General features: G+C 51.2%; 1 protein-coding gene across 12 annotated transcripts in view; it reads left to right on the top strand.

Annotated features, from left to right (window-relative positions):
• TNRC18 (trinucleotide repeat containing 18) overlaps positions 1 to 12,410 on the top strand; it is a 91,034-nt gene that overhangs the window by 34,151 nt on the left and 44,473 nt on the right. For all 12 annotated transcript variants that reach the window (XM_030576801.1, XM_030576812.1, XM_030576808.1 and 9 more), the window contains 2 exons: positions 2,719 to 2,844; positions 4,200 to 5,993. In XM_030576801.1, the coding sequence (XP_030432661.1) occupies positions 2,719 to 2,844; positions 4,200 to 5,993 (1,920 nt within the window). The remainder of the gene's footprint in view (positions 1 to 2,718; positions 2,845 to 4,199; positions 5,994 to 12,410) is intronic.

Genomic DNA, 12,410 nt, shown 5'->3' with positions numbered 1-12,410 from the left:
GATTGCCCTCCCCCTAATCCTTTGGCCAGCCCCTCCAGTGCTTCAATCAGCTGGTTTGACAAAGCCATTGAACTGAGAGAACTGGGCAGGAGGAGTTGGGATGCAGTGACAGCCATCGAGGGGGAGACTGTAGAAAGCCTAAGATGTTATGTTTTTTGTTTTGCGTAGAGGGAGGGGGAATCGATATGTGTGATTCAGGAAATTCAGCAAGTAGCTAGCGAGTAGCAAACTGATTCCAGGTGCTGCTTATGCCTTATGCCCTTGAAACTGCCTCTGCAGCCGCAGCTTGGAAAGGGGGATCAAGGTGAAGTAGCCTTCTCTGGGCCACTGCCCTCATTCAGTTCTACAGTCTGGATTGATGTGACCCTGTAGGGCAGATCTGTGCTAAAAAACTAGCCATGTTCAACAGCCAGTGCAGAAAACATCCCCGGCTGTTGTTGGAACCAGGCTTCAATCACACACACTTGGGCTTTGAAGACAGTTTGATCCTGTCCACGCCAGCAGCTAAATTATATTCCTCTCCAGGGTTGCAGCAAGATCTGTGTTTGACGTCAGGTGTCAGGTCTTGGGGTTCCTGAGGTTCCACACTAGCTTTTTTTCTTAATTTCCTACCATGCCTGCCACTAGGGGGAGTTCTGGTGAAGTCACCAGTGTGGAAAGACCTGCATGGGTGGAGCTGCCTCAAGTGGGAGATCTTCAGGAAAGAAGCCCAGATAAGGCCCTTGTGTAGAGGTGACCATGGGCAGTGAAGAAAATGAAACAGTGGGTCGTGGAATGGTGCCCTGCGTGTAACCCCTTAGAGTAGCTGCTTCTGCAACACATTCTTGGCACCATTCCCATGCTGATTCGCCTCCCCAAATATTAGATCCTGTGTCTCTCCCTCCTCCCCCTGGCCCCAAAGGCCTGGGGAAGTGCCTAGTGCGGACAGCTAGGTCAGCCGTGAAGTTGAGAGCTTACCACTTTGGAGCACATGCGTGGAGAGTATTTGCTCCCATGTGTTGCCAAACTTTCACTTGATTTCCGCTCTGAAAAATGTCCGTGTTCTCATGTTCTGTGTGCAGAACTCCCACGGTCTTCAGTTGGTTTGTGCACACAGCAGCTGTGGAACTGAGACTCAAGCGGTAGGTCATGAGGGAAATGGGTTTGGGTCTCCTCCCCTTACTATAACAATGGGCCCTGCCAGATGGGACACTTTTTCAATCCCATCTAAGTTAGCTGTAATTTGTTCCCAGGGTTGGCTTGTTCCTGACAAGGTGGCATGATCTCTAGTTGTACTAATGCTCAGGAGTTATGCAACTTTCTCCAGCCCATGGAATAAAAAGGCACATTTCGCTGTCCACGCATAGTCTGAATGTCCCTGTGTGAGCACTTCATGGCTTGCAAAGGGTGTACGTGCAATGTTTTTATATAATTATACATAGAACTGTAGCAAATCTGTCCCACCTGGGATTTAGCAATTGTCTCTTTGCTCAGCACTTCAGGCAGTTGGAAAGTCACAGTGACAGCTAGGATAAAGCTCTGGTCATCCTGCTCCGAAAAGAGCTTGGGCCAAAGAAAGATCTCCATTAGGAGTGAGCCATATAGATGTTATAACCAGGGCTTGGGGTTTTTGGTTTTAACCAGCAAATACTAGTAAAACACCCCCAGTTCAAAATAAATGAGATTGTTGTTCATCCAATATGCACCAGAAAAATACCAGAAATAGTTACTCAATTTATGTTGACTTCGCTCCTTTCCCAGTGCAGTTTGTTTACATAGGTGATGTTCCTGATCCCAGGCTTGTGTCTAGGAGCTTGTTTACACTGGGCAGTAATGTAGACTCGAGGGGGTGTGATTTCTACAGCACAGTAATGTGTTGCACATTCATTGATCTGTGTAGACCCTGCGGGTGTGCACTAACGGTGCTCTAATGTGCTTTAATGTATTGCTGTTTGAAACAGTACTTCGTGTATAAAAGACAAAGCTAATTTTTTGACATCTACGTAGAACTCAAAAATTGTTAAAAAAAAACCAAAAATGAAACTAATAAACCCTGAAAAACAAGTTATAACACAAAAATTAAGCCGTTCTGATTCCATCCAGTAGGTGGCAATGGTGCACGTAACCAAATTCATCAGTGTGCCTTACGTAAATATATACATAGCAAAAGATCATGAATAGCATCTAAATAATTTGAAATGTTAACTATATTGTCAAGATGCTGCTCTGAGCACAGGCTACAGTTATTGTCTGTCTCCATTCAGATTCTGTTGTGGCTCTTTAAATCAGTTGTTTTATGGATTCTCTCAACAATATTGCTGCCACAACAGTGGGATTGCTGCAATGGGGAGTTTTGTTGCAAATCTTGACATGTTGATCGCTCCCTGCAGCTGCCTGCAGACTGGGGCAGTGCTTACATCCCAGCGGGATGGCGATACAGCTGCTGCAGTAATGCCATGTGATGTGTAGCCACAGAAGTTCCCCACTTTGAGGGAATATTGGGGCAGCAGGCAGCGCCCTCTGGTGGGAGGATCTACATGGTGCTCCAGAGCCCTAGGGTATGAGTCTGACTCTCAGCACCCTGCAGGCTGGCATGACACAATAGGTTGTTCAAGCAAAGCCGCCTCTTCTGGCGTGGGGAAGGGGTGTTGCCAGCCATAACAGTCTGTAGCTCTGCGGGGTTTGTTCCAACACAAGGAGCCGGCTGTTCTGAAACATGTTTCTTCTTCTGTTTTTCAGGCTTCTCCCATCTGCCCAATGGGCTCTACCCGTCATACATTCCCCTGAGCCACCTCGAGCCCCCCCGCAGCGGTAGCCCCCTCCTGGCCCAGCTGGGTCAGCATAGCCTCTTTGAGTCACAGAAAGGTCAGTCTGCTTGCATCAGTTGTTTGGAACCAGGGTTGTTATCTCTCTCTGTACAACTGGCATGGGCTCTTCCTCTCCGTCCTCACTGGTCCTTCCCCATTCCCATCCTCAGAGAGACCTCTCCATCCACCCTCCTTACCGCTCCCTGCATGGGGGCCCAAGCCTGGCAGGGTGCTCCCTGGGAGATGGTGGGGATTTTATTAAAGACTGTGGCTGCACTGAGGCATTACCCTGCTTTTTAACATTGGTGCCCAGCCGCCAGTGTAGCAGCACCCATGCGAACCACCAGCACCGACAGGTCAAATGCTCTGCGCACCGATGGAACAACCACTGCTGGAAATGGAGGTTAGCTGTTGCGGTGCAAATCACGGCTTACGGGGGCTTCCCCTGGGTGACCGGTCATCGGTAGCTCTAATTAGGGCAGATTCCCGTGGTGGCCATCCAATTTCACCAGCACGCTCTTCCATGTCCAGAGAGAATCAGCCTTAGGTTGTGCTGATCCCTTCCCTTCCCCTGCTCCCTAGAAGTGAGAGACCTCATCCCTGGCAGCCATCGCCCTAGATTGTCCCCTGTGACCCCTTACCAGGCTACTTACCAGCCATCAAACCATTGGAACTTTGTCCCAGTCTCCAAAGGGTTAAGGGGGTTGTGCTGTCTGATGATGGGCAACAGGAGGGGTCCAAGCTGAGCTCAGTCTGGAGTTAAAATGCAGAACCACAACTGGCGGCTGGGTGATGCTCCGAGAGCTGAGCCTGGAAGGAGGCCGAGACACTGATTTTGAAAAGTACCTTGAGACCCCAGAAGAATCTTGACCAATCAAATGAGCATCATTAACCCTCCACAAGTGTAGTTAACCCATCTCAGCCCCTTCGCCCAGGCTTCGTATGAGCCAAACACTCTGTGGCAGCAGATTCTTGGGTTGGTGCCCTACCCTTCAGAAGAAGAGAGGCTCGTGTGTACCTCCCTTAAAGGCTCAGGCAGTTTCTCCATTGCATCACTGCTGTGCAGAGGACCTGGGGGCCTGTCTTTGACAGAGGTGCTGTGATGAAGGGGGGATTCTTGGCAAGATCCTTCTCCCTTTCAATCTGATGGTTGGGATTTGGTGGGGTATGGACGTGTTCTGGGAACCCCATTAGAATCCTGGCTCTCTGCTAATGCTAAGGAGTAAAGGTTTGGGATTTGTGCTGCCCCCTTGCCAAGAGCATCTAAATGCTCGTCCCATGTTGGTCTGACCCCATTTTTCCCATGTTCTTGAGTCACAGACTAGAGTTTTTGGGCTTGTGATGGGAGCAGTCGCAGTTGGGAGTTTGCAGTGGAGAGAAACCAAGGTAATCTTGTTCCATTTCATTTTGCAGATGGGTTTTACTTATCCGGCCACGCAGGACAGTCTGCCTTGCAGCCCCAAGCCCCTGTCTCGAGGACAGCGGCCAACCACGCGCCAAGCGCCCTGCACCGTGAGAAGGACCTCGGGCACCTGCACAAGAGCTCCAAGGAGGGCCTGAAAGATGCCCCCGGAAAGGAGCGGGCCTGTCGGGGTGACCTCTCCCTACACTTCCCCAAGAAAGATGGCAAGCCGAAAGAGGAGCCTCAGCCTCGCAGCGTGGTGGATCTCACCCAGGAAGCCAAACCCGACAGCGACCGGAAAGGGACTGGCTTGGAGAAGCCAGTGAAGGCAGGGGAGCGGCTGTCCCCATTCCTAGCTGAGCACATGCCAAACCGGGGGGCCGGCAGTGGAGAACCAAAGTCCAAGAATCCGCTGCAGACCTCTTCGCTCAACAACTGCAATGGCGGTGGGGACCCAATGCTGAAAGTTCTCGGGAGCGAGCAGGACCGCTGTGCCAAGGACCCCAACCGCCATGACGAGAACATGAGGCCTTCTGTTCATGCCCACTCGGACAGGCTGAAAAGGGGCGACTCCGCCATGACCCCGGGAGGCGCGTTGCACATCTCCTGCAGTTGTCCCTCCCCGCACCCCTCCCAGCCAGGGAAAATGACGCCCTCCTCTGCGTTCCCTCCCCAGTCTGTCCATTCCAGCATGTACACCATCTTCCCGCCGGCCAAGGAGCCCGGGAGGGAGCACAAAGTGGTCGCCCCCACCTTCGTGCCTTCGGTCGAGGCCTACGATGAGAGGAATGGGCCCATCCAGATTGCCTCCCAGGCCCGGGACAACAAAGCGAAGGACAAGGACATGGGCAAAGTGGGTGTGTTGCAGTCGCCCACGGAGCGGGGTCACACTGACATCTCTCGCACACTCTTGTCCCAGGACTTCTCTTGCCACAGCGATGCCAAAAGGATAGAGGCCCTGAGGGAGAAGGGGTCCGTGATCAGGGCCAATTCCATGGTGCTGAAGAGGCAAGTGGCTTCGGAACCCTTTCTGAACCGGCCCGGGCTGGGCTCTCCGGAAAGCCGGGAGTTCCTGGCCACCAAGGGCTTGCTGAGGTCATGCCCGGAGCCAGAACACCGTGCCTGCGAACGAGACCGCTTCCAAAGGGCCGGCTCCAAAGAAGCAGCTAAGATATATGGCACTTTGGACTCCTCCAGGCAACATCTGGACCACCGGCAGCTGAAGCCGCCCGAGCATAAGTGGAAGCCCTTTGAAATGGGCAACTTTGCCACCACCCAGATGGCTGTGCTGGCCGCCCAGCACCACCACGTCAGCCAGGTGGAGGAGGAAGTCAAGAAGGCATACCTCGACCCCAGTGGCCTGCAGAGGTCTTCAGCGGTAGGGTCCCGGGGCACATCTGACGTTCTGCACTCCACCTCCCACAGCGAAGGGTCTGCCATGCAGAGCCTCATAAAGTACAGCGGCAGCTTTGCCAAGGAGACGACCGCTCGGCAAAGCAACGGCAAGAAGAGCCCCTTTGGCGGGCTTGGCAACATGAAGCTGGACTCTGCCCAGCTGGGCACCTCCAAGATCCAGCAGCTGCTGTCCCAGCAAGCCGGGAAACAGTTGAAGAGAGACCTGGAGAGACCAGAAAGTGCCAAGTCCTTTGGCCGAGAGAGCATTGGGTCACAGGGTGAGGTGGAGGTCAGGCACCTGCCCGTGGGCATCGCGGTGGCGGTTGCTCGGCAAAAGGACAACAGCGGCAGCAAAGTGGGGCCCAGCCTTGCTGACCGGGATCGCTCCCTCTCCCTGAGCAGCATAAAAGGTAGGACCACGGCGTCTGTCTGAGAGCCTTGAGCTCCCTCCCATGGGACTGAATTCTGCCATGCTGGGGTGTGCCCAGAGGGGAAGGATGTATTGAGATGCCGAGGTTGATCTGGGCTCCCCTCTCTAAGCTGCCTTTGTGGAGTGAGGGTGAATGAGAACAGGATGGGGCAGAGGAAGCTAAAACCTAGATGCTGCTTGGCTGGGGGGATCTGGTTGGCTCAGGAGCTTGGTTAGAGCCCCGGGAGCCTTTCCTCTCCAGTATCAGGAAGTCAGCCAGCATGGTAGCGAGAGCCGGCCTCTGCTGGCTGTACCGCAGGAGCTGAGTTCAGTAGCCTCAGTCTGCTTCCCCGTGTACCACAAGCCAAATGTCTTGCGCTACCAGGGACACTCGCCAACTTCCCCTTGTGAGCAGCCTCTGCGGGAGGCCAGGGATTGAAGGGGTGTTGGGAATCCTCCCCTCTCACGCCTCCAAGGCCTTGGCAGGGTGAGGTGCAGGGACAGCTTGCGCTGCTGCTGCCTGAGCAGTTCCCATTTTTAGGATCCCACCTCCTTGTCCTAGGCCAGCAGGCGCCTGCACCTGGTTCCAATTAGCTTTACAGGGTGGATGTTGCCACTCCCCAGTAATAATGGGTGCACCTCGTACCCGTTATTTAATCTAGGATTTACAATGGGTTTAAATGGAGTCGGACCAAATTCAGCCCTTGCTCAGGGAAGAGACTACATTGAACGTAGCTATTGTCTGCTAAGACCGAATTGCTCCATTGCATTAGTCAAGCCAGGCGGGACTGAATTCAAGTAACTATTCAGCTAGCCCAGTGGTTCTCAAACTTTTGTAGTGGTGACCCCTTTCACACAGCAAGCCTCGGAGGGCCACCCCCCCTTATGAATTAAAAACACTATGATAAATTCTGGAGGTGAAGCTGGGTTTTGGGTGGAGGCTGACAACTCGCGACCCCCTAGGTAATAATCTTGCAACCCCCTGAGGGGTCATGCCCTCCTGTTTGAGAACCCCTGAGCTAGACTAAAGGTGGTTAGGGAGGGTTTGCATATGTAACTCCCCCCATGCATCAAATAGAGAATAGATTCTCCCAAGATTGGGAGCTAAATGCAGTCATCTGCTGGGCTCTTGGTTGGCTATTGGTGTTAGTCAGAAGGCCTGATGGACAGACATGGAGCTGCACGGTTTTAAAGCCAGAGGGTTGCAAACCTGCCATTTGATTCTTCATTTAACTTGTGGAGTTTTTTTTTATACCAGGCTTCTTATGTTCATTCTGTCCTGCATCCTGGTTGTGATGTGCCCACCCTGACCCTGCACTACACAGAAACACACACACTTTCTCTGATCATTTTTAACAGGTTTCCTTTTAAATCTAGCACCCCACCTATTTGATTTTCACTGCCTTTCACCTTTCCGAGGTGCAGAGATCACCCGAGGGGGCTGCTGTCTGACTGAGTTCACACCTCGGGCCTTGTTTTAAATAGAAGCATGGCGTTTTAAGAGCAAACCTCTGAAAAAACATACTTGCAATTGGTCCAACTGACCACTGGATGCCGCTGCTGTGCAACACAGATCAGGCTGGGAAGCACACCTGTTGGTGTGTGCAGCCTGAAACAAATGACAAATCCCTTCCTGAAGCTAATGGGCTCAGTTTTGGAAGAGTAGTGAGAAGGGAGTTGGTTACGCTTTGGGATCAGTCTGAGTGCCCATGAAACGAGGGGGTCACTGGTATAGGTTAGAGCCGGGGTTTGTGTACAAGCTGCCACCTGCTCCACAGAACGGGTCACTCTCCTGGTGGAAAACCCCGGTAAGCTGTCTGCTGTGGTGGTGCCTTGGCTGACCTTGCCTCCTGCAGTGTCACGTTGCGAGAAAGGTGGTCTCTGCAACAAGCCCCCAGCTCCTTTAGGGTTTAGCTGCTTGAAACCAGCCCATCCAGTGGCACCTGAAAACAAGCCTGAGGCCAAGCATAGCTTATGGAAGTGTGATTCACCCTCTGCAAAAGTTGGCCTGGACCGAGAGCCATTTTGGGGCCTAGCCTCTGAATGCCTTTGAGGAGCTGCCCCCTGTCAAGTATGTTGTAGAAATCCACTCTGCGTGGCAAAGGCACTGGTAGCCATCACGAGGATTCCCATAACGCCCAGAATAAAAGGCTGCAGCTCTTGGTATGGACAGATAATTGGCACTCTAACACTCCCGGCCACTGTGTGGACATCCAGAAAGTAGCGAGGGATCCAAAAGGACCCCCAGACTGAAAACCATAGTGTCTTCAGCTCTAGTGGAGTGGCTGAGATCCTCTCTGCACTTTGGCCAACTGCTTCTCTACCTACCAGCATTACCCCAGTTTTATCTGGATGAAGACCTTCCTCCAGATAAGACAAAACCACCGAGAGCTTCCTGGTGCTGGAGATCCCATGCTTCGCTGTCACGGCCAACAGCCTCTTGTGCACGTCAGACAGGAGGAGCAATGGGATAGAGCCCAGAGGGAAAATGAACCATTGCTACCCCCAAAGGCCCATCAGTAAGCAAAGAGCAACTCAAGTCTGACTCTGGCAGGGGCCAGCAGGAACATTTAGGCTGCTCAAATAAGGCCTTGTCCCGAGCCTGATCAAGTCAATACCAGTCTTCCCAGTTAATTCAGTGGTATCTGGCAGGCCCGTACCCTTAGTGGTCTGCTATGATTAGAGCTGGTCTAGAGTTTTCATTTGAAATCTTTGTGACAAAAAATGAATTTTTCATCCAAACAGAAATTTCTCTGGGAAACGTATGTTTTTGACAAAAATGTTTTTGCGCTGTCAGTCACCGAAAACAGACAAATTTCAGCTGGTGTGGATGGGGAGACGGGGGCAGGATTTTCAGTGAAACCAAATAATTTGTGCCCTGAATGTTTCTGTTTTCAGCTGCTGAAGACCAGAAATCCAAGAGTTATTCGGCTTTTTTTATGAAAACTTTTTACAAAAAAGTGGGGTCCTTTTCTCAAAAATTTTTGCAAGGAAAAAGAAATCCCCCTCAGCAGCTCTAATGATGGCATTTACTTGTGTTTCCAAAGTAAGGGGACCAGGTCAAGGGTTGGGGGCGCATCCATTCACAGGCCCTTCTCATCACATAAACTTGAATTGATTTTAAATGAAGGTGTGAGGGTCTTTTTTTCAAATCACTTTAGTTAAGCTGGTGCAAGTCTCCTTTTTTTTTTAGTTCAGTTTGATTTTTAGTTGTATCTGGTTTTAAAAAAAGCAGATTAACCTAAACCTACACAAACCAAAATCAGAGCATCTACTGCGGTGAAGAAGAGGCTTGCACCAGTTTAACTAAATCAGTTTGAAAAACAATGTAAATTAAGCTGATGCAATGTCATGTAGAGCGGCCACGACTGCCCTTACCTGACTTCCCAAGGATATTGTCGTGTTAGGGATCTTATTTATAATGAACCTCTCTTTTCTGCTCTGTCATTTCCCTGGTGTTTGGGGATGCCTTTGAGTGTACCATCCTGCTCTCCGAGTGCATTTTAGAGTAGCATTGAGGCATCTCTGAGACGCATGCTCCCAATAGAGTAAACACACAGTCAGTGCAGGGGAACAGCACTGGAGTCAGTCCTCCTGCAGTTGAATAGAGGGGTCAGAGGGGATAATGACCTTGTGTTTCCAGGGTCCTTGGGCTCTGCATCTTACACTAAAATACACTTCTAACGAGATGCTCCCAATATTGTAATAACTCCTCCACCCCGCCCTCATTGCAACAAAAACAGACCCAAGGGAGTGCAGTCGACAAGGGGTAACAAGCATGGGGCTGTCAGGACTTCTGCTGAAAGAACGCCTGGTTCAGATGGGAATGAGTCCAAGAGCCTAGCAGGGAAAGTTGGGGCTCACTGTATGTAGGTTGGAATTCAGCTAAGGAGGAAATTAACATATTTTTGAACCCATTCCTGCTTTGTTGAGAGGCTGAAGCATCTGGGTTATAAAGCCACACTACTCCTTTGCCAACTGAACTGACCGTGTTCTGATCTATGTCAGCCTCATTAACACAGCCAAGGCCCAGCGCCCAAGCTCAGCGTGCTGAAGGGTGTGGGCTATCGAGCTGATGCATCTTGGTCGAGGGAGGGCCTCGGTACTCCAGAGCAGAGGGAGGAAAGTGATGGGATTTGCAGTTTGGGTCTCAGAATTTATGGCAGAGATGCAGAAATTCCAAGCTCGAGGGAGTAACCTCCTGGCAGTTCCCAGCTGTGAGCACCTCTGAACCCGCCAGTCAGACCTGGTCACCCTGTGTTCCTGAAATGCCAGGTCCCCTGATCTTGTCACCACTTCTCCCCATTCCTCCTACTGGCACCTCTCCTCTGTCAGCCCGCCGCCTCGCCTGTACTCTCCATGTCAGCCCTGCTGTCTGAGCTGGGATTGATTGATTGGCAGTGCTGAGGGAGCCTGAATGAGACAAACATGTTCATTCATCTTAGCTCTTTACTTCACCAGAGGGGCAGAGATTCATCACCCCGGTCATCACACCCCAGTCCAAACCTTTGTCTGGAGAGTCATTTTTCTCTCTGTTAGCAGCCTCCTCCCCTTTCCCCCCCCCCATCCCATTCCCATGGACCCCTTGGGTCTTTCCTCGCTCTCCTCTGCTGTGGCTTGAGCCATCAGAAGGCCTCATAGCCAACACAGGGGGCTGTTCGTTAAGCCATTCAGGCACCCAGACCCTCCCAGCCTGCATTAAATGTAATTTACGGAGCCGAACTAAAAGGCTGCAAACAAAGGTTGAATTCTAACAGGCCTCCGGGTCTGTTGCTAAGTGATGGAATTGGCTTTCATACAGAAAATAAGGCTGTTCTTTTTCTTTCTCTACTGTCCTTTCCTCTTGTGCACCAGGAGAGATTCTACTAATAACATTAGCTTGCTTGCGCTGAGTGGACGATGCATGAATGTTTAGACCTTTGAAGAAAAAGAAAGCAGGCTTTAGTTGGCTAATCTGTAGTATTTGGCAAGTAAAATGCAAGTATTTAGTACTGGGCATTGGTTGCCAAGGAAACAGACCTAAGCTTTTCCTCTGTGCATAAGTGATTGAATCTGGTATGCACTCCATGCGTCATGTTCATATAGATGGACAAAATGGGTATTCACGGACAGGGACAATTGCTGGTTTGTACAGAAAAGGGACCGTCCCTTTCATGGGAGGGGGAGTTCTGTAAGCAAGAACGAATGGGGTGAGGTGGGGGTTGGTTTAAAAAATAAAAGCCCAGCTATAAATAGTAGATCTGAAATAATATAGGTGGCAAATAAATAAATAAAATAAAATAAGCTCTGCAAATAGACAGGCTGGTGAGGGGACACGCCAAGGAGGGAAAACAGCCCATGAGGTCATCAGCCAAAGTGCTATCCCAATTTCAGCTGCCGAAGAGACAACCAACCAGGCCTTGATTAAAGCTAAATAAATCAAAAGGGCTCTGAATGGAAAAACCTGGGTGATTGGGCTGTGGGTGTGTGTACGTTGGCTACGTTAGCAAGCTCTTAAAATATTCCCAACCTGAGATCAGTTGGCGTTGGATCACAGCACAGTGTTTGGTTGTAGATGAGCAGAAGCCACACTTAAGATGGGTTTGCTGTACACTTCCCCCACTCGACCCATGCTGCTAGCTAACTTGCTGGCTGTCCCTGGAAAAATCCATCTCCTCTCCTCTCCTTTCCCTCTGCTCTGCCTTCAAAGACCACAGACAATCCCCTTGGTGCTGCCTGTTTGAACAGGGGGAGGAGTGATGGGTCTCCCAGGATAGCAGGGAGAAGCATGAGGGCATCAAGCGGCTCAGCACAGAATTCCACTGGAGTGTAGCTTTTTACGTGCCACAGAGAGGATCCAAATGCCCTGCCCATCAGCCCGTCTGAACAGGGCCTGTGCTCTCAAGCTGTGCTCCTGAGGGATTCAACCTTAGAGGGGTCCTGTCTCTGTCTTCCAAGAAGTCACTCACAGGGGTAGCAAAGAGGATGCTGCTCTCTTCACTGGGGCAGGAGGCTGCCACCGAGGACCGGCTCTAGGCACCAGGAAACCATGCACATGCTTGGAGTGGCACAATTCCAGGGCTGGACTTTGAGAAGCGTATGGAAGCCATTAAAACTAGGGAAGGGTTAGCTAAGGGGTGCCAGAAACTGCCATCCAGCTTGATCTGCCAGCTCAAGGAAGCTGCGGCCTGTGGAAGCTAGTGTCCATGAAGTGCAGTGTCCAGCCGGGCTTCGAGGTGTATGCTGGCACCATGTAAAGCCCCTTGAGAAGGCTAGTTGAGATGCTTGAGAATCGGGCGTGCGCCTTTCCACCTGATGCCCACTGGAAGCAAGCAGGGGGAGGAGGTGGGGGAGATGTTTCACTACAATATTCTTCCTGACAGTAGAAGCTGAGGGAATTGGAGTCTTGACAGCTAAAAAACAGACTGTCCAGGTCTGC

The sequence above is a fragment of the Gopherus evgoodei genome, chromosome 10 (assembly GCF_007399415.2).
Source record: "Gopherus evgoodei ecotype Sinaloan lineage chromosome 10, rGopEvg1_v1.p, whole genome shotgun sequence".
In the NCBI taxonomy this organism is placed as follows: domain Eukaryota; kingdom Metazoa; phylum Chordata; order Testudines; family Testudinidae; genus Gopherus; species Gopherus evgoodei.
The sequence above is the reverse complement of the archived record's forward strand: the minus strand, read 5'-3'. Positions and strand labels throughout refer to the sequence as shown.